Source organism: Geotrypetes seraphini, chromosome 8 (assembly GCF_902459505.1).
Source record: "Geotrypetes seraphini chromosome 8, aGeoSer1.1, whole genome shotgun sequence".
In the NCBI taxonomy this organism is placed as follows: domain Eukaryota; kingdom Metazoa; phylum Chordata; class Amphibia; order Gymnophiona; family Dermophiidae; genus Geotrypetes; species Geotrypetes seraphini.
The window spans coordinates 151526755-151551772 of record NC_047091.1 but is presented as its reverse complement, the minus strand read 5'-3'; the positions used below and the strand labels follow the sequence as shown (position 1 = coordinate 151551772).

Here is a 25018-nt window from a genome sequence, read left to right as displayed (position 1 = left end):
GGGGAGAGGGAATGAAAGCTAGACCACAACATGGGAGGGGCAGGAGGGAGCATGGATACTAGGCCCTTGGGGGAAGGGAAAGAAGAGGAGGGGACATGGTTCCTGGACTGCTAGTGGGGGGGGGGGGAGACACAAATCCTGGACTGAAAGTGGGGGGGGGGGGGGATAGAGGAGGGGGACATAGATGCTGGACAGAAAGTGGGTGGGAGGGGTAGAGGAGGGGGACATGGATGCTGGACAGCATGTGGGGGTGAGAAGGGGACAAGGATGCTAAACCTGCAGGGAGGGGAGGAAAAGGAAGAGGCCATGGATAAAGGACCAGTAAGAAGAGGGGAAATTAAATGAGAAGGAAGAGATGCTTGATGAGAGAGAGAGAAATGCCAGACTATGGGGAGTGGGGAAGAGATTCAGGGTGCAAGCAAGAGAGGTGGTGAGGGGACATGGATGCTGGACCTGCAAGGGGGGTGGGGGGTGTTAGAGAGAGGAAGAGAGAGTGACCAAGACCAGGAATGCGGTGGGAAGGGAGAAAAAGAATCTTAGCCAGTGGAGAGAAGGAGAGAGAGATGCCAGACTATGGGGGCCAAGTAGGGGGATTCAGGATGCAAGCAAGAGAGAGGTGGGATTTAAAGGGACAGAGAATTGCAGTTGGAACGAGAGAGGGAACTGAGGAGGCTGGAACCTGAGAAAGGAAAAGGTAGGAAGGAATTTCAGGCCTCAAGATAGCAGAATTCTATGCAAAACACTACAAATAAACTTTGCAGGATTTTGAAATATTGTGTGTAGAAATTTCAAAAATTTTGTGCAAAATTCCACCAGGAGTAACAATTATCCAGTAAAGGGGTTGATATTCAGCTGGCGGCAGAAATTCAATGCTCGGGGCATGTCAAGGCTTTGTGGAATACTTAACTGGTTATGAGATACTGCATAAAAATTGGATTGACTGTTATTCATTTCCATTTATGCAGATAGCTTGGTTGGTTAAGTGCTGCCAAGTGCTGACTCCACTCCCATTATGCCCCCAAAACATCCAGTTTTGAGTATGATGCTAACTGATCATTTTTAGATGCACCAACTGGTTAATATTGCCAATAATTAGTGGCTACCCAGAATAGGCAATTTAACCAGCTAGGAACCTCATCTGGCCAGTTAAATCATTTTGACTATTGACCACAAGGTTTCTAAAATGCAAAACTAAAAGACTTATGGGGAGGGATGCTATGGACATTTCCTTTTGGCAAATACATAAAGGGTAATACGATACTTGGAATCAACCACCAACTATTAGAACCAACCAACTATTAGAACATCTGTTATTTGGAGGCATGAAACCTCAGAGGTCTACCCCTTGCAGCCATGATGATGCAGGTATTAATGTAGCCACGGAGGGCAAATAAGGACCCCTCGACTCACTCAGTTATCCATGCCAAGTGTCTTACCACAGGCTCCATCTTGGGTCATCTCTCTGTTTTTACCCACTGTCCTCCACAGTATCTCAGATTTCTCTATGGCATGAATTATTTGACTTTTCATCATGGGACAGGTCTACACACCATTGCAAAGATGATTCCAAGTTTATTAAAATTTTGATAAAACGCAAATCAAGATTTCTAAGCGTTTTACAAATTGTATTAAAATAAGGTGGAAACACTGAACATATAAATACCGACTAAACAATACATCACATTTCAAAGGTTCGGTGCTCTCTTTAAAATATTTTGGTAGAAATAAGCAAATTGCTTAGAGCTTGGGGAGGAAAAGGGCACTTTCAGAAACAATAGCCCTGGGAGTAAAAATCCTATCATCATTAAATACAGCTACCGATAATAGGGTTTTGACATTTTCACTGGCTTTCGTTTTCAGAGTAACTATTTGGCCAGGGGTTTTCAACCCAGTCTTCAGAACATACCCACCCAGTCGGGTTTTCAGGATACCCACCATGAAGGTGTGCAAGATGCAGGAACGGCCCAAAGCAATCTGCTGACTGAGGCGAATGATGAGAGGGGCCCCCCCCCCAAATTCTACCTTTAATTGTTCCAAAGGTTGGCGATTCACACATGCTGCCCTACTGAGGCTGGCCCGATGTCTTCTCTCTACTGTGGCCAACCCTCTTTGACATAACTTCCTGTTTCCGTTGGGGTGGGCCACAGTAGAGAGAAGATGTTGGGCTGGACTCAGATGGGCAGTGTGTGTGAATCATCAACCTTTGGAACAATTAAAGGTAAAATTGTGTGTGTGGGGGGGGGGGGTGAGGAAGGAAGAGGGGAACTTCCTGCTGAGGGGGGAGAGAATGTAAGAAGAGATACTGGGGAAGGACTGCAGTCGAGGTAACATGAGCAGGAAGGTTGGCGCGTGGCAGAATGTTGCTCCCAGAAGAGTGCCACCTGAGGCCTCTGCCTCTGTTGGCCTTATTCAAGGGCCGCCCCTGGTGAAATGGATTTGCATACAATGGAGGTAGTGTGGCTTTCTATCTCATGGATATTCTTTGTGGAAATCCTGAAAACCCGACTGAGTGTGTCCCCAGGACTAGGTCGAGGCCCCCCTGCATTTGGCTAACAGAGATCATATATGCATTTTCCTTTTATCTATCCTGGGCTGAGATGGAAGCACATTTGATTTGGCTGAACCATCCCTGGGTCTCACCAGCTTTTGAGATTTCTCAAAGTGAAGGGTAATTCCGAGTAGGTTGTTACAACTTTCCAACTGATAGTAATTCTGTGCTTTTAAAAACACTGCAAAAAATGCTTTACTATTGTTATTTTTGTTTCAATAAAAAGATTTAAACATAAAACACTGCAAATGTCCTCATCTTAGGCCAGTAGTTCTCAATCCAGTCCTCAAAGTCACATCCAGTCAGTCAGATTTTCAGGATATCCACAATGAATATGTACAAGATAGATTTGCATACCAACAAGGAAGTGCATACAAATATTTATTTAAAACTTACACCCTGCACAATCTAATAATCCATGGCGGCTCATAATCATATGCATACCTAACTGGCTAGGTGTACCTTGAGGACTGGATTATCTTAGGTTATAAAGCAATTTTAATAACAGAATAAAACAAGTACTCCTGCAAGTGAAAAAATGTATCCAATGAGACAGATTTCCCTAATAAGGTCACCGCCCAAAAAAGTTGACCCTTTGGATCCACATGAGAGTAGATATTGAAAACAAAAGGAAATGTGGAGTCCGATGTTTACTGATACAGGCCTTATTAAGATTCAAAAGTGTATTCAAACTTAAAACTAGAACAGTTCATCCACAACTTGGTAATTGGAGAGGACCCAACACGGTCTGTGTTTCGACCCAAAAGGTCTTCCTCAGGGTCCCAATTGGTCTCTCCAAACGTTTTGGTGGATATGCCAGCCTATACCCAGCGCAGGTGAAAGTTCTCCTCAGGCATAGGCAGACATATCCACCAAAACATTTGGTGAGACCAACTGGGACCCCTGAGGAAGACCTTTTCGGTCAAAACACGGACCGTGTTGGGTCCTCTCCAATTACCAAGTTGTGGATAAACTGTACTATTTTTAAGTTTGAATACACTTTTGAATCCTAATAAAGCCTGTATCAATCAGAAAACTTCTGACTCCACATTTCCTTTTGTTTTGGATACCTAATAAGGGTTCCTATTGAACAAGGAGCAAAGAGTTGCATGAGAAAAGCCCCATAGGTAAATGCTCTATAATGCCCTAAATTCCAAGCTACATTGTTACAAAAGATAGAAAAGCATTTCATGCTTAAGCTGACGAGGACCAGATTTCATGCATGCCACCCAGATGTCAGGAAAATTAACTGTGTTAAGCTTCGTTAAAGAAATGCAGACCTATTTGAGCAAGACCTACTCAACGTCATAATAGCACTACATGAGCAAGTTACCTGCTCCAGTGGTTGCTGGCATATTGAAAATCTCGGTCCCAGGTTGTCCTATATCTAGAAAAGAGAACACAGGCCAGGAGGTGAGCTTGTGTTTCCGAAATGTCAACTGCAGAGAAACTCCAATTCACACCAGACAGCTGGGAAGTTAATTTTATCAAGCTATGATGTGGCTGCAATACGTGTGCAAACGGCCTCTTATAGAACGCCGACCAGGGTAAAACTATGCGCAATGGACATGATGTTGTGCACTTTGCCAGTACGCATGTACAGGGGCGGTTCAGTTAGAGCATAGGCAAAGTTCCTAAGTATGAGGGTAGAATATAAAATACATTAAATTATGTGCATATTTGCATAATCTAGTTGAGGGCAATTATACCTGCCTTAGATGTGCTTTCAATGTAAACATAATTTTTCTCACTTATGTTAGTATTCTATAAAGATATCACAACAATGAAATTGGGTGTGAAGTGAAAACCAACCACAACAAAAAAACTTCACTCAAATAATTCTTGTTACAAGTCAATTCAATATCAATAAATTTTTTTTTTTTTTTAACAAACATTGACTTTTCAAAGGAAAACGCCTCACAGAGGCTCCTCAGATTGAGTTTTGGGGGTTTGTGTTCACTACAGCCCAGACAGTACGAATAGGTTTTCCAAAACTATCTGTAGGATGTTTAGGGAACCTTATGAAATCACTGGACATAGATGGAGGGTCTTCTGCTGAGCTGCAGAGAAAAATTCAGCAATCAACAAGTTCAAGTTATCTGACTTTTGCGTTAACTTTTCTTAGAACATAACCTCTCATCAGACTTGCACTGTGGCTTTTCTTCTTTTTGAATGTTTGTTTTTTCAGGATAAAATTGTTTTTGAGGCATGGCTGTTCATCAGTAAGATGGATCACTCCGATTATCACACCAAGAGAAGCAGACAGTAGAGTCAGCTCCAGAGGAAAGCTCTCTTTAGCAGAGTAGAAGTACTACAACAAGCACTGGCAATAAATCTGACAGACTTAGCATTCTTCGGAAACAAGCAGGGGATACGCAGCCACACTTGACGGTGAAGTCTCCGACTGATCCTGTGTGTCGGTGCCCTCCCCTAGCTATAGTAAGCTTTAAGCTTACTGGGCATGTGCAGAACGCCCTACTCCATGAGCCCCCTCCTCCTATCAGTTTTGTCTCTAGCAATAGGAGAAGAGATGAGGGGATTGTGGGCGGGCAAGTGTGGCTGCATTTCTCTGCTGTCTACAGAGACCATCTGTTACAGGTGAGCAACTTTGTTTACTTCACATACCCTGGCTTAGAAGCGAGTTTCTTTACTGTTATGGTATGTGCAAAACTGAAGACCTTGGCTCCCCAGAGTCATTTTTATGAAGAAGATACTGGCGATGAAAAGTGATCTAACCAAACTAGTACTACAAATTGTTTCATGTATGCAGTGCTGTATACATTATGGCCCTAATTCTATAAAAAGCACCTACAATTAGGTGCTTAGATCGGCACGCATAGCCGATTGGAATGCCTAGGTGCCATGTAGGTGTCTACACCAAGGAACCTACCAGTGCCTACCCGAAAAGTAGGTGTGGCTAGGGGCAGAATTTGGGTGTAGAATGAATTAGGGTGCCAGTATTTTAAGAAACGCAAGGTCATGCATTTGGGCTGCAAAAACCTGAGGGAACAGTAGTTTATGGGGTGAAGAACTTTTGTGCATGAAAGAGAAGTGGAACTTGTGTGTGATAGTTTGCAAACAGGATAAAAAGGCGATAGCGAAGGCTAGAAGGATGCTAGGGTGCATAGGGAAAGGAATGGCCAGTAGGAAAAAGGAGAACTGATGCCTCTGTATAAGACTCTGGTGAGACCTCATTTAGAATATTGTGTACAATTCTGGAGGCTGCACTTTCAAAAAGATATAAACAGGATGAAGTTGGTCCAGAGGAATGGCTGATGGTCTTTGTCATAAAGCATATGGGGACAGACTTAAAGATCAATACGTATACTTTGGAGGAAAGGTGGGTGAGGGGAGATATGATAGAAACGTTTAAATACCTACATGGCATAAATACGCACGAGGCGAGTCTCTCATCTGAAAGGAAGCTTGGGAATGAGAGGGCATAGGATGAAGTTAAGAGGTGATAGGCTCAGGTGCAATCTAAGGAAATATTTGTTTACAGATAGGGTGGAAGATGTGTTGACTAGTCTCCTGGTAGAGGTGGTGGAGATAACGTAGGACAAGCACATGGGATCTCTTAGGGAGAGGAGGACATGGTGGATGGGCAGACCGGATGGGCCATTTGGCCTTTATCTACCATCATATTTCTCCAATTCCTATGGGCTTCGGCGCATTAACCATGGCAGCATTTTTACCGTGTCTGCATTGTACTTTTATTTTTTAAGTTTTTAAGAATTGGTTTGTTTGTAGCTTTGAAACCCCTGATGCAACCTACATGTGGCTGAAACATGGTCCACACTGGTTATTGTTAAATAAAGGACTTTTTCTTCTATATATTGGACTTGGATCTGCTCCTTTCTGTATGTTTCATTGCAGATCTGCAAAGCCTCACGTGGACATTTACATTACATGTATTCACATTATCCTTCTCTAAGTGTGTGGTTTTGTACCTGGGGCAATGGAATGTTGAGCGATTTGCCTGGGGTCACAAGGAGATGCAGTGGAAATTGAACCCAGTTCCCCAGGATCAAGGCCTTTTGTAATGGCCATTCGGCTACCCCTCCTCATCCTAAACCACTGTGGGCCATGTCATAGTGATCAGCTCTATTAAGCTTCATTTCACACTGGATTGTTGATGACATTAATACTTAACAAATGCCTGCTACCGCAGACTCAATTTTCAGAAGGTTTATGCTCTTTTTAAAAATGCCACAAGAACAAGATTTTCAGTGCCATTATCTGAATAATGCCCCTGAAAATCCTTACTCAAATCCTCCCCACTCTAGACTGGGCTAGAGTGCTCTGCATGCCAAAGAGACAGTGCAGGCAAATCTCTCTCATGCATACGAGGGGCCCCTGAAAAGTCCTCAGCCCAACCAACAAAGTTGAGGAAGTCTCTCCACCGAGGGCTATACACCTGGTTCAGTGATTTACTACTTTTTTTTGTTCTGTATTTTTCCCCGACAGAACAAAAAAATAAGTGGGGGGGGGGAAAAAAAAAAAATCACTGGACTAAGGGCTCCTTTTACTAAGCTGCGCTAGCGGTTTTAGCGCGCGCTAGACTCTAACGCCTCCATTGAGCTGGCGTTTAGTTTTTCCACGCAGCGTGGGGGTTAGCACCCGCTAATCCGCAGCGCGTGCTAAAAAGGCTACCGCAGCTTAGTAAAAAGAGCCCTAAGTGTACAGCCCTCGGCGGAGACTGTCCCAACTTTGTTGGCTGGGCTGAGAACTTTTCAGCGGCCCCTCGTATTCTTTGTGGATATCCTGAAAGCCTGATCTGCCTGGGGCTCTTGAGGAATGGAACCGCCTACCCCTGAGCAAGAGAGGAGCCCGACAACCTCCTCTTCCTGCTTTAGGTCTTTAGCTCAGGCGGAACTGGGGCTGGAGTCCAGTATTGCTATTCCCCTCACTCATGCCTGGGGAATTCTTTTTTCATTTTATATCTCCTTAATACTGTCCGAGCTCAAAAACTGGGGTACAGCAAGAATAAGTCAAACATGTAGCCGGTTTAGAACCATATTATAAGTTTGATGTCACACAAAATTTGTTGTATGAAGTTTTTAAGAATTGTTATTTATGTTTTTATCACCAGAGAAAAATTTCTCGTCTGAATCACACCGCTGTTTTCTTTGGCATTTGAAGTCAAGGCATTCTCATTTTGGGTTCCTTGAAAAAGATCCTCGAAACATGGCCCATGTCAGGACCTACAAACATCTTTTAAGTTAAGTGGATACTATTTGTTTCTCCTATTGCCATTGAAAAATATTATTAGCATTTCAAGAGCACGTTGCCTTTATTAACACTTCTGCACTAACAGCCATACACAGTGATGGGACAGTGGGTTCGGCTATAGGAGCCTCGGCTCTTGGGCGGATCACACAATTTTGAGTGTATGTGAAGATTATATAGCCTTAATTTCTAGCTTTTTCATTCTAGTTCGATATAATTGAGAAGTCTTGTCTGCATAATTCTTTTCTTACTTCAAACATAAGCAATAGGCAACTAGAGCAGTAAAAATACTCATATTATAAAACAAAGTATGGCATATTATGCTACATTACAGTGTCAACACAATAAAATATTTTTACAGAGAGCACAGTGTTTAAGCAAAGATGGAGCAGATAGATAGAAAAGACAGTAACAGAAGTTAAAAATAAGGGGACTAATTTGAAGAAAGTTGTACATTATGCAATGACTAAGATTTCTCCCTTCCCCAAGAGTCATCAGTGTTACTACACCAGCGGTGTAATCATGGGGAGGCCCGCCCAGCCCCAATTTGGGTTCAGCCTTCCCCTCCAAAATTGAGAGACTGCCTGCTACTTATGGCTGCCAGGGTTCCCTAGCCCTACTAATGGATTTGCTCCTCTGTCCACAGTCTGGTATTCATGGTGTTGCAGCCCCCTCCCCCACAAGCACACTCATTTTTTATTTTTTTGCAAACCCAAGCCTGTCTTCCACGTGCCTGCTCAGTTTTGCAAAAACCAAATGTATTTATTGGGGATGGGCAGTGGGGTGGGGTGCAGAGGTGGCCCAGGAAAAGCACTGCAAATTGTCAAGCCACTAATAGAACACTTCTGCAGGTGGGACATGGGGTCCCCTGAAAGCTCAAGTTTCTGTGAGTCAGAGGAGTGGCTGGGGAACAGCGAGGACGGAATTTTGTGCGCCCTCACTTTGGGCTCATGCCTTGCCCCCAAAACCCAAAGTCTGGCTACACAGGTGAACTACCGTATTTTCACGCAAATAACACGCACCCGTATAAAACGCGCACACGTGTATAGCGCGCAGAAATCACGATGATAAGCACAAAAACTTTGGTATAACGCGCTCACGATTATACCGCGCATGCTGCCCGACTCTCCGTTCACCCCCCTGACTTCCGTGCACTGCCCCGCCTCTCCGTGCGCTGTCCCGACTCTCCGTTCACCCCCCCCTGACTTCCGTGCACTGCCCCGCCTCTCCGTGCGCTGTCCCGACTCTCCGTTCACCCCCCCTGACTTCCGTGCACTGCTCCGCCTCTCCGTGCGCTGTCCCGACTCTCCGTTCACCCCCCCTGACTTCCGTGCACTGCCCTGACTTTCCGTGCGCTGTCCCGACTCTCCGTTCACCCCCCTGACTTCCGTGCACTGCCCCGCCTCTCCGTGCGCTGTCCCGACTCTCCGTTCACCCCCCCTGACTTCCATGCACTGCCCTGACTTTCCGTGCGCTGTCCCGACTCTCCCTTCACCCCCCCTGACTTCCGTGCACTGCCCTGACTTTCCGTGCGCTGTCCCGACTCTCCGTTCCCCCCCCTGACTTCCGTGCACTGCCCCGCCTCTCCGTGCGCTGTCCCGACTCTCCGTTCACCCCCCCCCCCGACGTCCGATTCATCTCCCCCCCCCCCCCGGCAGGACCATTCGCACCCCCACCCCGAAGGACCGCCGACTCCCCGACAATATCGGGCCAGGAGGGAGCCCAAACCCTCCTGGCCAGGGCGACCCCCTACCCCCACCCCGCACTACATTACGGGCAGGAGGGATCCCAGGCCCTCCTGCCCTCGACGCAAACCCCCCCTCCCTCCAACGACCGCCCCCCCAGCCGACCCGCGACCCCCCTGGCGACCCCCACGACGCCCCCACCCCCCTTCCCCGTACCTTTGGTAGTTGGGCCAGAAGGGAGCCCAAACCCTCCTGGCCACGGCGACCCCCTAACCCCACCCCGCACTACATTACGGGCAGGAGGGATCCCAGGCCCTCCTGCCCTCGACGCAAACCCCCCTCCCCCCAACGACCGCCCCCCCAAGAACCTCCGACCGCCCCCCCAGCCGACCCGCGACCCCCCTGGCGACCCCCACGACCCCCCCACCCCCCTTCCCCGTACCTTTGGTAGTTGGCCGGACAGACGGGAGCCAAACCCGCCTGTCCGGCAGACAGCCAACGAAGGAATGAGGCCGGATTGGCCCATCCGTCCTAAAGCTCCGCCTACTGGTGGGGCCTAAGGCGCGTGGGCCAATCAGAATAGGCCCTGGAGCCTTAGGTCCCACCTGGGGGCGCGGCCTGAGGCACATGGGCCCAACCCGACCATGTGCCTCAGGCCGCGCCCCCAGGTGGGACCTAAGGCTCCAGGGCCTATTCTGATTGGCCCACGCGCCTTAGGCCCCACCAGTAGGCGGAGCTTTAGGACGGATGGGCCAATCCGGCCTCATTCCTTCGTTGGCTGCCTGCCGGACAGGCGGGTTTGGCTCCCGTCTGTCCGGCCAACTTCCAAAGGTACGGGGAAGGGGGGTGGGGGGGTCGTGGGGGTCGGCCAGGGGGGTCGCGGGTCGGCTGGGGGGGCGGTCGGAGGTTCTTGGGGGGGGACGGTCGTTGGGGGGGAGGGGGGTTTGCGTCGAGGGCAGGAGGGCCTGGGATCCCTCCTGCCCGTAATGTAGTGCGGGGTGGGGTTAGGGGGTCGCCGTGGCCAGGAGGGTTTGGGCTCCCTTCTGGCCCGATATTGTCGGGAAGTCGGCGGTCCTTCGGGGTGGGGGTGCGAGTGGTCCTGCCGGGGGGGGGGGATGTATCGGACGTCGGGGAGTCGGCCGGGCAAGAGGGCTTGGGCTCCCTCTTGCTCCGATCGTGGATGCGGGTGCGGGTGGGAGCGCGTGCGAGTGGTCGTTCGGGGTGGGGGTGCGAGTGGTCCTGCTGGGGGGGTGAATCGGGCGTCGGGCGGGGTGGGAACTATGTTTTAAAACTTTCGTATACCGCGCTCACGCATATAACGCGCGAGGGGTATGCGCGGTAGGTAAAAACGCGTATAACGCGCGCGTTATATGCGTGAAAATACGGTACACAACAATCCCAGTTGGTCTATACAGATCAGAGCAAAATCAAACCCATAAGACCTGAGAGATCATGTCATCCAGAAGTTTCATTTTAACACACAGAGCAGGTTCAAGCTGCCCTTTCCCTGACACTTAACTTTAGAAACACGGGCCCACATTTTCCAGTTTCTTTTGGGTATGTTTTACAGCCACGGAGCACAGCACCCACCTGACCCCCCCCTCCAACCTCCTCATCCAATTAGTGCCGCGGTAGAAGAAACCTGGAAAGTCTTACTGTACTCTGGCTCGTTCCTGTTGGCTGAACTAAGCTTTTTAATGATCTCCTGTTTCTTGGACTTAACCATAGCTGAGTTGCTCTCAGTCAGCTTACTGAAGAAGGCTGGAGGCTGTGTGTTGTTTCCTGGGGATTTGGACTCCATTCTGTAAGCAAAGAACAGCAACAAAAAAAAAAAAAAGGAAAGACACAAAATCCGCAGATCAATAATGCATACAGGGTAAGGTCATCCTTACTGCATGTGAATTGCTGAAGTTGTTTAAAGCAAATGGCTGAAACAGAGAGGAAAAGGGATAAAGCTTTGGTCAGTCCACCTTCACCGGTTCCTGAATTGTTCACCTTAGCTCATTCTGCTCGCCTTCCCTGTGAAGATTGGAATAGGTGGCATTCCTTGTGTACTCAGACTGCCCTGTGCCCTCTGGTGGTGAAACAGGTTCAATGCCATCTTCTGACCCACTTAAAGCTTTGTACTGCTCAGGTGACCTAAGAGAGGGACACAGAAGTCAGGAGCATTATTCCTTTGTTCACTGTAGCACTGTTATCTATATAAAAGCAGAGCACCTTATACATGGACCATCCTGCAAAACTCATTAGAATAATTTGCCTGCTTACTTTGGGGTCAAGGAGGGGTAGGATTGGCCCTGCCACTAGGCAGACTAAGTGTCAATACAAATGGCAGCAGAGAAGGAATACAGCAGTGGGCCTCTGAGCACTTGTTCACATTCGAGGCCAGGTTTGTCCAGCCCTCTATGCTTGGAAATTTGCATTGGATGGGGCAGGACACTGCTGCAGACCAAAAATAAGTACTGTATTAGAACTCACAATAGATGAGGGACACTGTCCCAGATACCTACTTCAAACTTCACCTAAGCAAAAATGTAACATTTCAGAAATTGGGGAGGGGAGCCAACAGGATTTCATCTTTGGAGAAACTCGCTGCATTTCATCCCTTGAAGTTAGTTGCCCCTGAGGTAGCCCTCTTGAGGAACTGAAGGATACCACAAAAAGCAGACAGGCAGACACACACTGTGTTCAAAAGCAGTATGGTTAACCACCTGGAAAGGAAGACTGACTGAATGGCTTTTTTTCTAGCACATGAATCCTCGTTAAAAAGGGAAGCCAAAAAGATCTGGTCAGTGTCTGAGCCTTTACTCGCTGAGAATTCTCAAGCACCATTCTAACTTCATAGGCGACTTCTTAAATTAGACCCCTTATTTTCTTACTCCTGCTACTCTATCTTATCAATCTATATGCTCCATCTTTGCTTACACCTCATAGTGTGTATTAAAACGTAAAAAAAGTTTTACCATATATTGTGTCAACATTGTAATATTAAACACACAATAAGAGTCTTTATGGATATACATTTTGTAGAGAAAATCTTCATACAAAAAAATCTTAAAGACCTCAGCGGTACCTTCTTTATGTATCCAAACTTTTAAACATACAGAGTGGCGGCACCCAAATTGTCATCGGTCTCAGAATAGCTTCTAAGCATTAATTATATTTTTTAATTAGTGAAATACTCATCTTCATCTATGCGGGTGGGGGCAGACACTCCGACATAGAACTATGTTTTGCCCGTAAGGGCTTTATCAAGGAAATCCCCCTTAGAGCAACAGACTCATGCTTCCCGTGTTCATCCGTTTTAGCGGGAAGCATGAGTCTGTTGCTCTAAGGGGGATTTCCTTAATAAAGCCCTCAAGGGCAAAACATAGTTCTATGTCAGAGTGCCTGCCCCCACTAATTTATAAATAATTTTAAATTAAAAAATATAATTAATGCTTAGAAGCTATTTTGAGACCGATGACAATTTAGGTGTCACCACTCTGTATGTTTAAAAGTTTGGATACATACAGAAGGTACCGCTGAGGTCTTTAAGATTCTTTTGTATGAAGATTTTCTCTACAAAATGTATATCCATAAGACTCTGTTGTGTGTTTAATGCTTGAATAGTGGGTCTTTGGACTTATATAAAATATTGACCTGGTTTGAATTTGTTGAACATTGTAATATAGCATACTGTGTCATTCTTTGATTGTAATTTGAATATTTTTACTGCTGTTACTGTCTATTGCTTATTATATATTTATTTATATACCACTTATATTCTAAATGGTTTACATTCAGGCACTTTATCATATTTCCCTTTCTGTCCCGTCGGGTTCAAACTCTATCTAGTGTACCTGGGGCAATGATAGGATTATGTGACTTGCCCAGGGTCACAAGGAGCAGCGAGGGATTTGAACCCACAACCTCAGGGTGCTAAGGCTGTAGCTCTAAACACTGCGCCACACACTCCCATGTTTGACTTATTCCTCAAATTCCTAGGTGAAGTTTGAATTCCTTCAAAAAAGGCTGTAAATAAATCCTAATAAATAAATACGGAAGAAAACAACTGTCCAAAAATGATTTTTCATGCAAAAAAAAAAAAAAAATCTCCCATATTTCTATTGCCAGGGAACAATCCTGGGATTACTGCTGAGCTCCAGAGCAGATCCTGAGGTTTCCACTGGCTGGTAATGGTATCTCAAGCTTTCTTTAAAGTCAGAATTACATAGGACTAGTAAACAACGGCAAAAAATAGTCCATCCATTCTGCCCAGCAAAGCAGTTAGAGTTGTACCTGCACTCCATGTGGGTTACACCTCTCTATGCCTTTCTTTAAGGTTATACTTGCCACTCTGGGCAGGTTACACCTCTCCTGAGTCTTTTTTGAATGTGAAAATCATTTCAAGGTTTGCTTTGATTCCATCCTCTTGCTATACAGGGATCCCTCTGCATTTATTCCAAGCCTTTTTGAATTCTGTCACTATTTTTGTCCCACCATCTCCACTAAAAGGGATGCAGAAAGGGGAGAATTTCTATCAAGTGTCTGTACCTTCAATTAATAAATTTACCACCCCCGCTTTTGTAAACTGCATTAATGTTATAGTGAAGTGCGGTCTACAAATACTCACAAACATAAACAGGTTGTTTTTAAGTTTACCTCCTTGCAGCTTTATTTTATGTCCTCTAATTCTACCGCTTGCCTGTCTTTTAAAATGTTTGTTTAATACCTTTTAGTATTTCAGTGTCTGTTATCATATCTCCACCTGTTTCTCTTTTCCTCCATGACTTACACATATTCAGATCTTCGCGTCTTTTCTCATACATCTTCTGGCACACATTTTTGGTGTTATCATGGTGGCTTCTCTCTATTTGAGTAGCTAATATGCTGGGATTATCTGGCCCTTATAATCTGACATCACCACCATGTGTACCAGGGCATAAATCGCAAACACCCTCTCTGCTAATTGATGTGAATACCTCTTTTTCATGCTGGCAATACTGTAAAGAACAGGTAAACAGAGGATATTTCTTAGTTTATCTTCTGCGAGCATCAAATTATAAATGGGCTGCAGCACAGCAAGCCCTCGTTCACCCTTTAAAACTACTTCATAAACCCCACCTTGCAAGGAGACCCTTTGGACTAGATTTATTAACAGTTCTCCCATTGTGTGTCTGAAGAAAAAATACTTTCTGCTAAACTATGCTCTGAATGTACATTCTCTGGATTGGGTGCTTTCTTTCCTTACCGCTTGCCTCCATCATTCTTTGGGGACACTTTTGCAGCCAATCCAAGCTCTTGCTGTTGGAGGAGACCATCGCTGGCAGTCCTCCGCAGGTCCAGGATGGGACAGGAGGCTCCTGGAAATGAGTAGAGGGGTGCCTGCATCTGAGGATTTATCTGCTGAGGGTGATTCCGTGTGTAGTCTTGGGTAATGACCTCCTGCAAGAAGAACAAATCTTAGAGAACTTCCATGGAATGCAAGGTTCTCTCATTTGCAAGTCAAATAAGCAGAAAGCCAGGCTCATGCAGAAACTAACCTGCTGTAATTTGTGTGTTTGGGAAGCAATTTGTGGGAAATTCTCCAACACAATGAGCCTAAATAGGAGGCACCAAATTATAGAATTGCCTTCTACATGTAGAGCTGGGAGAGAAGGTTAGGGCTATCCAGAGGGGGGCCACAAATTCATTATCAATGTGCATTTGTGAGAGGGTGAGGCTCCTACAGAATAGTTTCAAGTTTATTCAAATTTGATACACCGCTCATCAAATGTCTGAGCAGTTTACATTCTTTGCCATCGTGCCAGCTTTATGGAACTCTTTACCGACAAGTTTACGTTTGGAATCTTCATATGCTCGGTTTCATGTAACAGTGGAAATTAGTAGAGAGCACATTTTGCAGTGATGGACTGTGAATGGTTTCATGTTTTCTGTATGAAAGTAGTGTACTATCCTATTTTAATGGCGTTCTTTTTTTCAATTTTTGTTTTATAGATGTATTTTATTGTAAACCGCCTTGAACTGTGCTGCAACTAAGGCGCTATATCAAGTTTAATAAACTATAAATAGATTTTAAAATTCAAATATAGGGAATTAACCCCCCCACACACACACACAATCAACAAGATTCATAAAGAATATGTATAAAAAGCCATCTTTTCTTGATCATGACGGGAATAGTTATCCAAATGGTCACACATAACTGGAAGAGCCACGACAGAATAAATTACACATTTTGATGGGCAAATGTGTGTACCACATATAAATATGAGAGAATGAATGCGGAATGTATGGGGTTTAGTAGTTCATTTAATAAAGTGTGGAGCCCATTGACTACATTTGTTACCTCGCAATAAGGTTCATGTATCTTTCCTTTTCTTAGATTTCCTCCTTACACATCCAGGGTGGGTGGGTGGGGGGAGGGAAATGTATTTTGAGGATTTAAATTACTTAATTATAATATTGTAATCACATTATATGTCTTATTGTATTAATAATTGGGAGGAGGATGGGAGAAAATGTATTGTGTAGTTAATAGTGCATTTTATGCAGTATTTTATGTTCAATTAATTGTATTGCACTGTCAAAGTTTAAAAATCAATAAAGATTTTTTTTTTTTTTTTTTAAAGGAATGTTTGTGAGAAATACGTGTTAATAGTATAGAATACAAGGGTAAAGCACAAAAATGTAAAGGATATACATTTTTTTTAAAAGTCCTAAACTTGGGTTAAAATAATCCCACCCTTATTTTGCTAGGAGAAAAATGTGTACTGGCAAAATAAGCCACTTTTTCTCATATATCATATGCATCTGTAAATGAAAAAGGTTTTGCAGTTAGATTTAAACCTATCCAAGAAGGATTCGTGAAAAAGGTAAGAAGGCATGGCATTCCATAATGTAGGAGCAGTTACTGAAAAAAAACAAAACAGATTTACGAGTTGTATGGTAAGTAATATGGTGAAGCAAAGGAACAGTAAGAAGATTTTGATGGCTAGAGCGCAATGTTCTTGACAGATTATATGGAAAAAGTAATACTGCAAGTTATGCTTTAGCCCTGCGGCACTGAGGCACCCACAGTTATGCCAGTTTTATGGCTGGTGTAGCTGCAGGTGTCTAGGTGTCAAACATTGCTGGGTTACACTACCATTCTATAATGAAACCTAGATGCTTTGGTTCCATTATAGTCTTTAATCTGGCACGCTTTATACTTTAACTCGAACCAATCCTTGATATTTACTTATAGTAATACTCACAAATTCAAGCCAACACGTTTTTTTTATATAAGAACCTCAGAACACCACTCCAGGCTCCATACAGTCATAGCCTTAAGCTTAACGTGTAGGTTCGTCACTGATTCAGAATGTATTTTCTTTAACTATCCAATTTTATAATTTAATTTTTAAGTGTAAAGTGCAAAGTATATATAATTCTCATTTTCTTAAAGGCTGTAAGTAGTTAAAATTCTACAAAGTACTTAGCTTTTCAATGTGGTCTTAACTATCGGGATATTCATGCCGCCAACATGTTTCGCCGAAGCTTTTTCAAGGCGCTAACCCAGGTTTACTTAACCCGTCAGCTTAAGAGACCACTTTCTTCTCATACAAAGAATTGGTTCCATTATAGAACATATTCTTACTCTGCGGCCTTGGGGTGCTTAAATAGATTTTCAGGGTATTACAAGTATAGCTTACATACTGAAGTCCCAATTTTCTGCACTTGTACTTATACACAGATGTAACTATTCAAAGTGATTTAACATTCCAGAAATGGCTCCTGTTCGATTAAATCACCAGTTTGGAAATAACCACTAATTTTCAGCAGCATTTAACTAGTTAGTGCCACTGAAAATAACCGAAGTGCCGAATTGCAAACCAGCTATATTGGTGGCATTCCTGAGGCAGAGTTGGCTCTTGGCTGGTTAAGTGCCATATTCAGCGCTTAACCAACCACGTTAACTGCATAAAAGTCAGTGCTATCGTTATGCAGTACCCAAACCTGATCCTGGAGGCATCCCAGTCAGTCAGGTTTTCAGGATATCCACAATGAATATTTATGAGAAAGATTTGCATGCACTGCCTCCACAGAATGCAAATCTCTCTCATGCATATTCATTGTGGATATCCTGAAAATCTGACTGGCTGGGGTGCCTCTGGGTTAAGTGCTGAATATTGGACTTAACCAACTATGTGTTAGCCAGCACTGCAAAACCATGTATTCAATGCTGAAGCACAGACATAGCTCAGCACTAAATATCCAGGTTCAAGAAGGTTTAATTAACAGGAGACAGCATCATGTGACAACACTTAAGCCATCTCCCTCATGCTGTCGCTATCTTGATACACTCAAAACACAGTCATTGATTGGTACAGTCTCTTGTCAATTAAACCTCCTTGGTTTCTAATAGACTGTTCTGGGTGAATCAATATGGCGACAAGCTCTGCCTACTGGTTTCACATCAGGTAACGGGCTAAACTTGCTCCCGCCATCACCTGTTAATTAAACCTTCTTGTCCAGATTTAACTGCGGTTGATGGTCAGCAAAATGCTGACCAGTGCCAGCTGAATATCAGGCCCACAATTTCTACAAGTATATTCAGCGGTACATGCTATAAATACAGCGCTGTTGAATAGAAGGATAATTTGAAATGTCTAGATTAGATGTTTTACATTATTCCATAGAAATTTTAACTAAATTTTGAACTGATTGTGTACAAGGTCACTGCTGAAAACAGCCAAAAGTACATAAGGAGCAACAGACTAGAGGATCTAACCATTATACCACATGGTCAGGTTGGCTTAGAAATGTGCCATTAACACTGAAGGATGTGACACAAGATAATTACACTAATGTGCTGAGCCAGGGTCACAACTCGCTGTTGACCTCTGCTGTACTGCGCCGACTGCTGGGTATGGCACGGTGACTGCTGACCTTCGGGAATCTGACGGATAGGGTGCATATGGCCATCCGAGGCTGACAGCTTCAGAGCTACTTAAACAAAAAAAAAATTATTATTATCGTTAGTGCTTCTGTTCTACTTTCAGTTCTGTAGTAAATGTACAGGTGCTTTAGCCGCAAACACTAAATACTAGAAGGAACCCCTCATAGGACAGGCAGGATTCAGGAAACTGCAATAACTTCACTCATGAAACTTCACTCATGAAAATGTGCCTCAGAGACCTAAAATCTTTAAAAGGTATCCCAACACCAAAAGATATTAGTAAAAGCTCTCTCTCTCAAATATCGGCAACAAGAACCATCGGAGGTGACTCTTTTCACATAAGTCAACAAACAGCTTATGGCTTACCAAGTCTCATCATGTGTTTGATAATGTTGTAAAGAACTGAAAACTTTTTAAAGAAAATTTCTTAGCCATTATTTCAATATTCACCTCATGTAATTCAATATTTTCCCATTTTTCAAAGTAAATTTAGACTTATCTGACAATTAGATTGCTCTGGACCATGGCTGCCCAAGTCTGGTCCTCAAGATCTACTGGCAGGCCAGGTTTTCAGGATATCCACAATGAACATGCATGAGAGAGATTTGCATACCAAGAAGGCAGTGTAGGCAAAATCTCCCTTATGCATGTTCATTGTGGATATCCTGAAAACCTGGCCTGCCAGTAGATCTCGAGGACCGGACTTGGGCAGCCCTACTCTGGACCATAGACTGACATGGGCTGGGTTTCGTCAGGGAATTGTCCTAAACAGAAATCATACACTCTCCACAGGCATACATGCTCTCAAAATGTGGCATTACTGAACTGATGACGAGACTTGGCAAGCCATAAGTTGTTGGCTTATGTGAAAAGAGTCACTTCTGATGGTTCTTGTTGCTAATATTTGAGAGAAAATTTTTACTAGTATCTTTTGGTGTTGAGATATCTTTAAAGGTTATTGTATGGTCTCCACCTTCTAAATGTTCTGCCCATATTCAATATTAGTTTGTTCAGAGAACCAAAATTGCATGAACCCCTTGCTGCTCCATGTGATCTTGGGAAAACCACCCAAACTTCCATTACCTCAAGTACTTAAAAGATTATATGCCCACAAGGAAATAGATACTGCACCTGAACGAAATTGAAAAAGTGTGAGATAAAGACAAATAAAAAAATATTACACCCAACAACTCCCATTCTGCCAATTAAGACTGCAGTTTGGTAGTCCTAAGCTGAAGTTGAGTACAAAACAGAGTCAAAGGCCAACCCAAGGGATCAAAAGCTCTCTGCTTAAATCTATGCTTCTTGTTTTCCCTATCTCTCCTGCATTGCTGCCAGTTGCATAGCCAGACAGTCAATTTTGGACGGGCCTGAGCCCAGAGTGGGCGCGTCTCTCTCTTCTTTCCCTCCCTTCTCACCCCCCAGCCTATCTCCTCCCTTCCCATACCCCCAGATCTTGCAGCCTCTTTTTCCCTCCCTTCCCACCCCACCCAGCCTATGCAGCCTCTCTCTTTCCCTCCTTTTCCATACCGCCAGACCTTGCAGCCTCTTTTTCCCTCCCTTCCCATCCCGCCAAGCCTATGCAGCCTCTCTCTTTCCTTCCCTTCCCATACCCCCAGATCTTGCAGCCTCTTTTTCCCTCCCTTCCCACCCTGCCCAGCCTATGCAGCCTCTCTCTTTCCTTCCCTTCCCATACCCCCAGACCTTGCAGCCTCTTTTTCCCTCCATTCCCACCCCGCCCACTGTGCAGCCTCTCTCATTCCCTCCCTTCCCAAACGCGTCAGAGGGAAGGCTTCAGGGTTAGCTCTAGCAGCATAGATAAACCACTGCCAGTAGGCTGTGACTGTTGGGTGAACGGGCCTGAGCCCAAACTGGGCAGGTCAGGCCACCCAGTGGCTACGACCCTAAACTGCTGCACTACTACATGCCCACTATGTTAGCATCACATTAATAGTTAGTTAGAAGATGTCCCCCTCTATTGAACTGAGAGCTAGATGCACTAAATATGGGCGCTAAAACTGTGTGGGTCACTGTTGGGCCATAATTCCGTCCTATCAGTCGCTCTGAGAGCGACTTCGACACATACGCAGAGCTGGTTTGGGGAAGCCTGAACAGCTGAGTGGCAGGGGAAGCCCCAAAGTAGCCTCCTGCCACTCAGCTGTTGGGGCTTTTTTCTTTTTTTTTAATGGCAGCCCTCCCTGATGACCAGAACGGAGGCAGGAGGGATGCCCACTCCCTTCTGCTACCACGAACCCCCCCCCACACCAGCCAAAATTAGCAGGAGGGGTACCCACTCCCTCCAGCTGCCATGAACACCCCAACACTGTGGGGGGGTCGGAGGGCATCTGGCAGCAGGAGTGAGTGGGCATCTTTCCTGATGATTCTTTTTTTAGGAAGTGGAGTGGGAGAGGGGAGGGATCAGTTCAGGGGGAGCCTTGTGGTGGTGGTGGTGTTCACGGTGACAGGACATCCTTCCTGCCTCCATTCTGGTTCCGGGTGGGGGGGGAGGGGGGCATAGCAATTTTTGTTATGGGCCAGATATTATGTGTGTGTTACACATACACACACAACATCTGTACCCATAGAAAAAAAAAGGAAAAAAAAACCAGGCAGGGTTTTCAGGGTCGATCCTTTCGACTTGATTCTGGCATGCAAGGTTGGTGCATCAATCTAATGCCTGGTTTTAATATTAATGACCTCATTTGCATGCCAGAATCAGGTTGGTAGGACCGACCTGGAAAACCCAACAGGTGCCTGTAACTGTGTTACCGACAGGTCTGCCTGTTTTTTTTTTCTATAGGCACAGATGTGTTGTCGGTTTAGCGATGATCATTAGACAATCAGAGGTTTTAGAGCATCTAGCCCTGAGTGGATAAAATATTTTAAAGTTTGCATGAGATAAGCATGCACCAAAATGCAGAAGCTAAATCTGTTTCACCTTGCTGCTTCTGCATCACATCCTGTTCTGCAAACCCTCTCTCATGCTCTAGGATTGTGGATTTAATTCCTTTGTCATGAGAAATGCAAGGTGATTTCACAGGGCTTAATCTCTCCATGCTGTCAGGACTGTATCTGCCAGTAAATCCTAGAACAGAAAGAATAAATGTTTGATTAGCTTAGCTCTGACTCATCATAAAGACAGCCACAAATTAAAATGAATCAGGAATACCAGATGACTGTACAATTCAGTCATCAGAAAATATTAACCAAAAGGTGTCTGTATCTCAGAAAAACTCTGATGTGCTTAACTGGAACTCTGGGTTAACCCTGACAAGACTTAATAATGATCCTGAAAATTGTTTTGAGTATTAAACTTTACCCAATAAAACCTCTGCTGCAATGTACAGGGCAAATCACACTGCTTTTGCCCTATTACATCTCATCTAAAGCAAAGTTTCTGAATCCTCTCCCAGAGGAATACCTGCCTAAAGTTGAAAGGCCTATGATGAAGTCCATGTAATACTTCCTGCTAGTAAGACGCACTTTAGCGGTGGAGTGGTGGGGCTGAGGCTTTCTAGAAGAATTAAAGGTTTACACTTTATTCGGAATTTGGAAAGTTTGGATTGAATTGAATATATAAAAACTATACATCATCTATTGGGAGCTATAAGTAAAAATAAAGATTTAAAGAGACAGTACACTTAGTAGTGCCTATAAAGGGTTCTGTAGATGTTATCACCCAAATGTGAGAATATTATGCTTGCTTGTCCACAGAGAACTATGATTAAGATAAATTATAACATAATGGGTCTTCAATATATGCAAATCTGTTTCATGCAGGTTCATTCTGGTGCACCTGAAAACTTGACTGACTAGGTGCATCTCCAAAAAAGGGTTGCGCAACACCAGTTTAGAAACTTCCATTTTCAAAAGACTTCATTCTCACTTCCGCTCAAAGTCCACACTGCAGGTAAGATGCAGATCCATGAGGGAAATCTGCTAGAGCCAGCGTTAGCAATGCTGAATTGTGCCACTATTTGGGCATTTTTTCTCCATGGACAAGCAGGACACACAGAGTGACATCGTCCAATGGTTTCATGCTCTTCTGAGCATGTGCAAGCCATCCTCAACATCCATTTCCTCTCCAGTCTGTTCTATCTGCCTAGCCATGTGGACAGGTCTTCCTGCTCTCTTACATATTTACTTTTCTTCCCTTCTTTAAAGTAATTCTCTCTCTCTCACCTCCAACATAAGACAATCAACAGGATGAATTACAGGGATCTGGAACACAAGCCACCCAGAATTATTCCCCATCTCCTAGGGAAAGCGGGCACATGACCCTGGTCTTCAATGATCTCACCCTGTGAGTGTACACAGACAGTCAGAATGCTGGTTAAGTTGCTTCACTCTACAAGTACCGGCATTTCTGGTGTCCTACAGCAAATCGCAGATAGAGGCTCAAGTCAACAGAGCCAAAACAGTAAATCTGTACAAGTGAAATCAGGATGTTGTGTACTGATGCAACACAAAACCCATCACTAGGTCCCTATTATATCTAAATAAACTCACATAAAAAAACATAGGTCTAACAAGACTGGCAAAGAATAAATAGGGAAAATAAGAATTTAAAAAAGTAAAGATCTAAAACAAAAAAAGCCCGATTAGACAAAAAACAACAACCCCCAAACAAAAACAAAAACTGACCAACTAACTAAGGAAGTTAACAACATGGGCTAATGTTAAAGTGTGTTATTTTGCTATTAACCCATGTTATTAGTCACTAACTCTCTTTGCATAAAATAACATATCTTAAATGGCAGCTCACCTCGATATCTATGCCCCTAAATGATGGGAGAAAAAAATGAAGGAAACTGAAAAAATAAATTCTCTGAATGTGTGACTTTAAAAATATTTAGTGATATTAAAATATAATGTAGGCCACAAGCTTAGCTACCAGTCCCCAAATTTCTTACCATCACTAGTGGAGGTGGCATTTAGCGAGCTTCTTTCTCGCTTCCCATTATCGCAAGAAATTTGACGTATGATAATCACGTCTATGAAGTTGGCCGCAGTCATGGTGGTCTTACCGAGTGTTCGAAGCTCCTGCTCCTGCATTGAAAAGGATTTACTCTGATTCTTGTCCCTACAGGGCGGTTCACTGGTTGTGGCCACGGCCTGGTCCAGGGGCTGATGCTGCTGGGTTTTCCCCTGTCCGCTGCCATACTGATGAGCAGTGCCTGGTCCCAGAGGTGAGAGCAATCGAGACTCTGCAGCTTTACTGGGTGAAGCGGATTGTTCTCTGCTTGCCCCGCCAAGCAATTTGGAGGGCAAATGGCTACCACCGTCAGTCCTAGGGCGCTCTGCCTTGCCTTCCTGTAACCTTAAATTGTCCTTTGGCAGTACAGTGTGATCAAGCATTGATGGGTAACTGTCCATTACAGCCACAGAACGATGCAAGGATGGTGGAAACCCTGTTGCCCGCACCGGAGATGTCGTTGAAGTAGACCTTGAAAATCAAGAGATTAGAAACACCATTAAAAATCAGAAAGGTTCCAGAGCAAGCAAAATATCTCATCTTAATGCAGCTGAAAGTAAAATACCATGCTACATTGAGGGAATACCATGCTACATTGAGTAAAATACCATGCTACATTGAGTTTCAGATCGCCTACCTCAACACATCACTGGGTTTGAAGATTGCCTTAATAAAGTACATGGGACATACTTTCAAATCTAAATTCAAGCTATCATCCATTTTGATTTTTTGTTTGCCCCAATTCACTTCTCAAAGTTTAAAAATCAAATAATTTGTCCTTCCTACAGCCCAAGGTGGTGAAGAGGACAACGGAATAATAAATACCGCAAGACAGAGGGACTGGTGCTTTCCACACATGTGATGACATTCTTCATGCTGGTGTTGTGCAGCACACTGGGACGCTGTTGGATGTTTTCATGGAGCCGGGGAGAAGGTGATGTATGCTGGTGGTTCTGAGAGTGGGACCGGCTGCTAGTTTGCTCTGTGCCTGAAAATGGACAGTGAAGCATATCAGCACGACTCTAGAAAGACCAGGGTCACACCTGACAGGTTTACTTCCTGTTTATAGCCTGAAAATCCTTTCATCACAAAAGAAAGAAAACACAATAGAACAATCATGATCCATTACCCCAAGCACCTAAAAATTTCATTTCTCGGCAGTTACCAGAACTTTGCTCACAGGACTGAGGCAGCTGATTTTCTTGATTAGTCATGTGGATAATTACACACTTTACAGAACATAAGCCACATTACTATGGGGCAGAAACAAGACACCCAAGAACGTAAACACAGAATACAGCAATGTGAACAAAACACTCAAGAACCAATGCACAACATTAGATAAACAAAACACACAAGAAAGTAAATATTACGAGCAATAATGTACGACAGCACATAAACAGCATAAATAATGAACCCAGTACACATAAAGTGAAAACAGCATGTCATAACATAAACAGTGCAAAAATAACAAAACACGGTGCAAAAGAATGTGAATACCGCATGCAACAACAAACATTTTGGACAAGAAAAATAATTAACACCGCAGTTCACAACTTCATTAGCAGCACAATAACTTGAAAATGCACACATTAACCAGAGGTCACAGAAAACAGTAGACAACACAAACACAGTACATGTAATGTAAATACAACACA

At 44.2% G+C, this 25018-nt stretch overlaps 1 protein-coding gene across 13 annotated transcripts in view; it reads right to left on the bottom strand.

Annotated features, from left to right (window-relative positions):
- The window catches only part of NCOR2 (nuclear receptor corepressor 2), an 844184-nt gene that overhangs the window by 21552 nt on the left and 797614 nt on the right, over positions 1–25018 (bottom strand). For 8 of the 13 annotated variants that reach the window (XM_033955736.1, XM_033955745.1, XM_033955746.1 and 5 more), the window contains 8 exons: positions 24186–24348; positions 23299–23831; positions 21324–21470; positions 18290–18435; positions 14696–14889; positions 11458–11601; positions 11119–11264; positions 3882–3935 (listed from right to left, as the gene is read on the bottom strand). In XM_033955736.1, coding sequence (XP_033811627.1) covers positions 3882–3935; positions 11119–11264; positions 11458–11601; positions 14696–14889; positions 18290–18435; positions 21324–21470; positions 23299–23831; positions 24186–24348 — 1527 coding nt within the window. The remainder of the gene's footprint in view (positions 1–3881; positions 3936–11118; positions 11265–11457; positions 11602–14695; positions 14890–18289; positions 18436–21323; positions 21471–23298; positions 23832–24185; positions 24349–25018) is intronic. The other 5 variants (XM_033955742.1, XM_033955747.1, XM_033955744.1 and 2 more) reach the window with 3 other exon arrangements.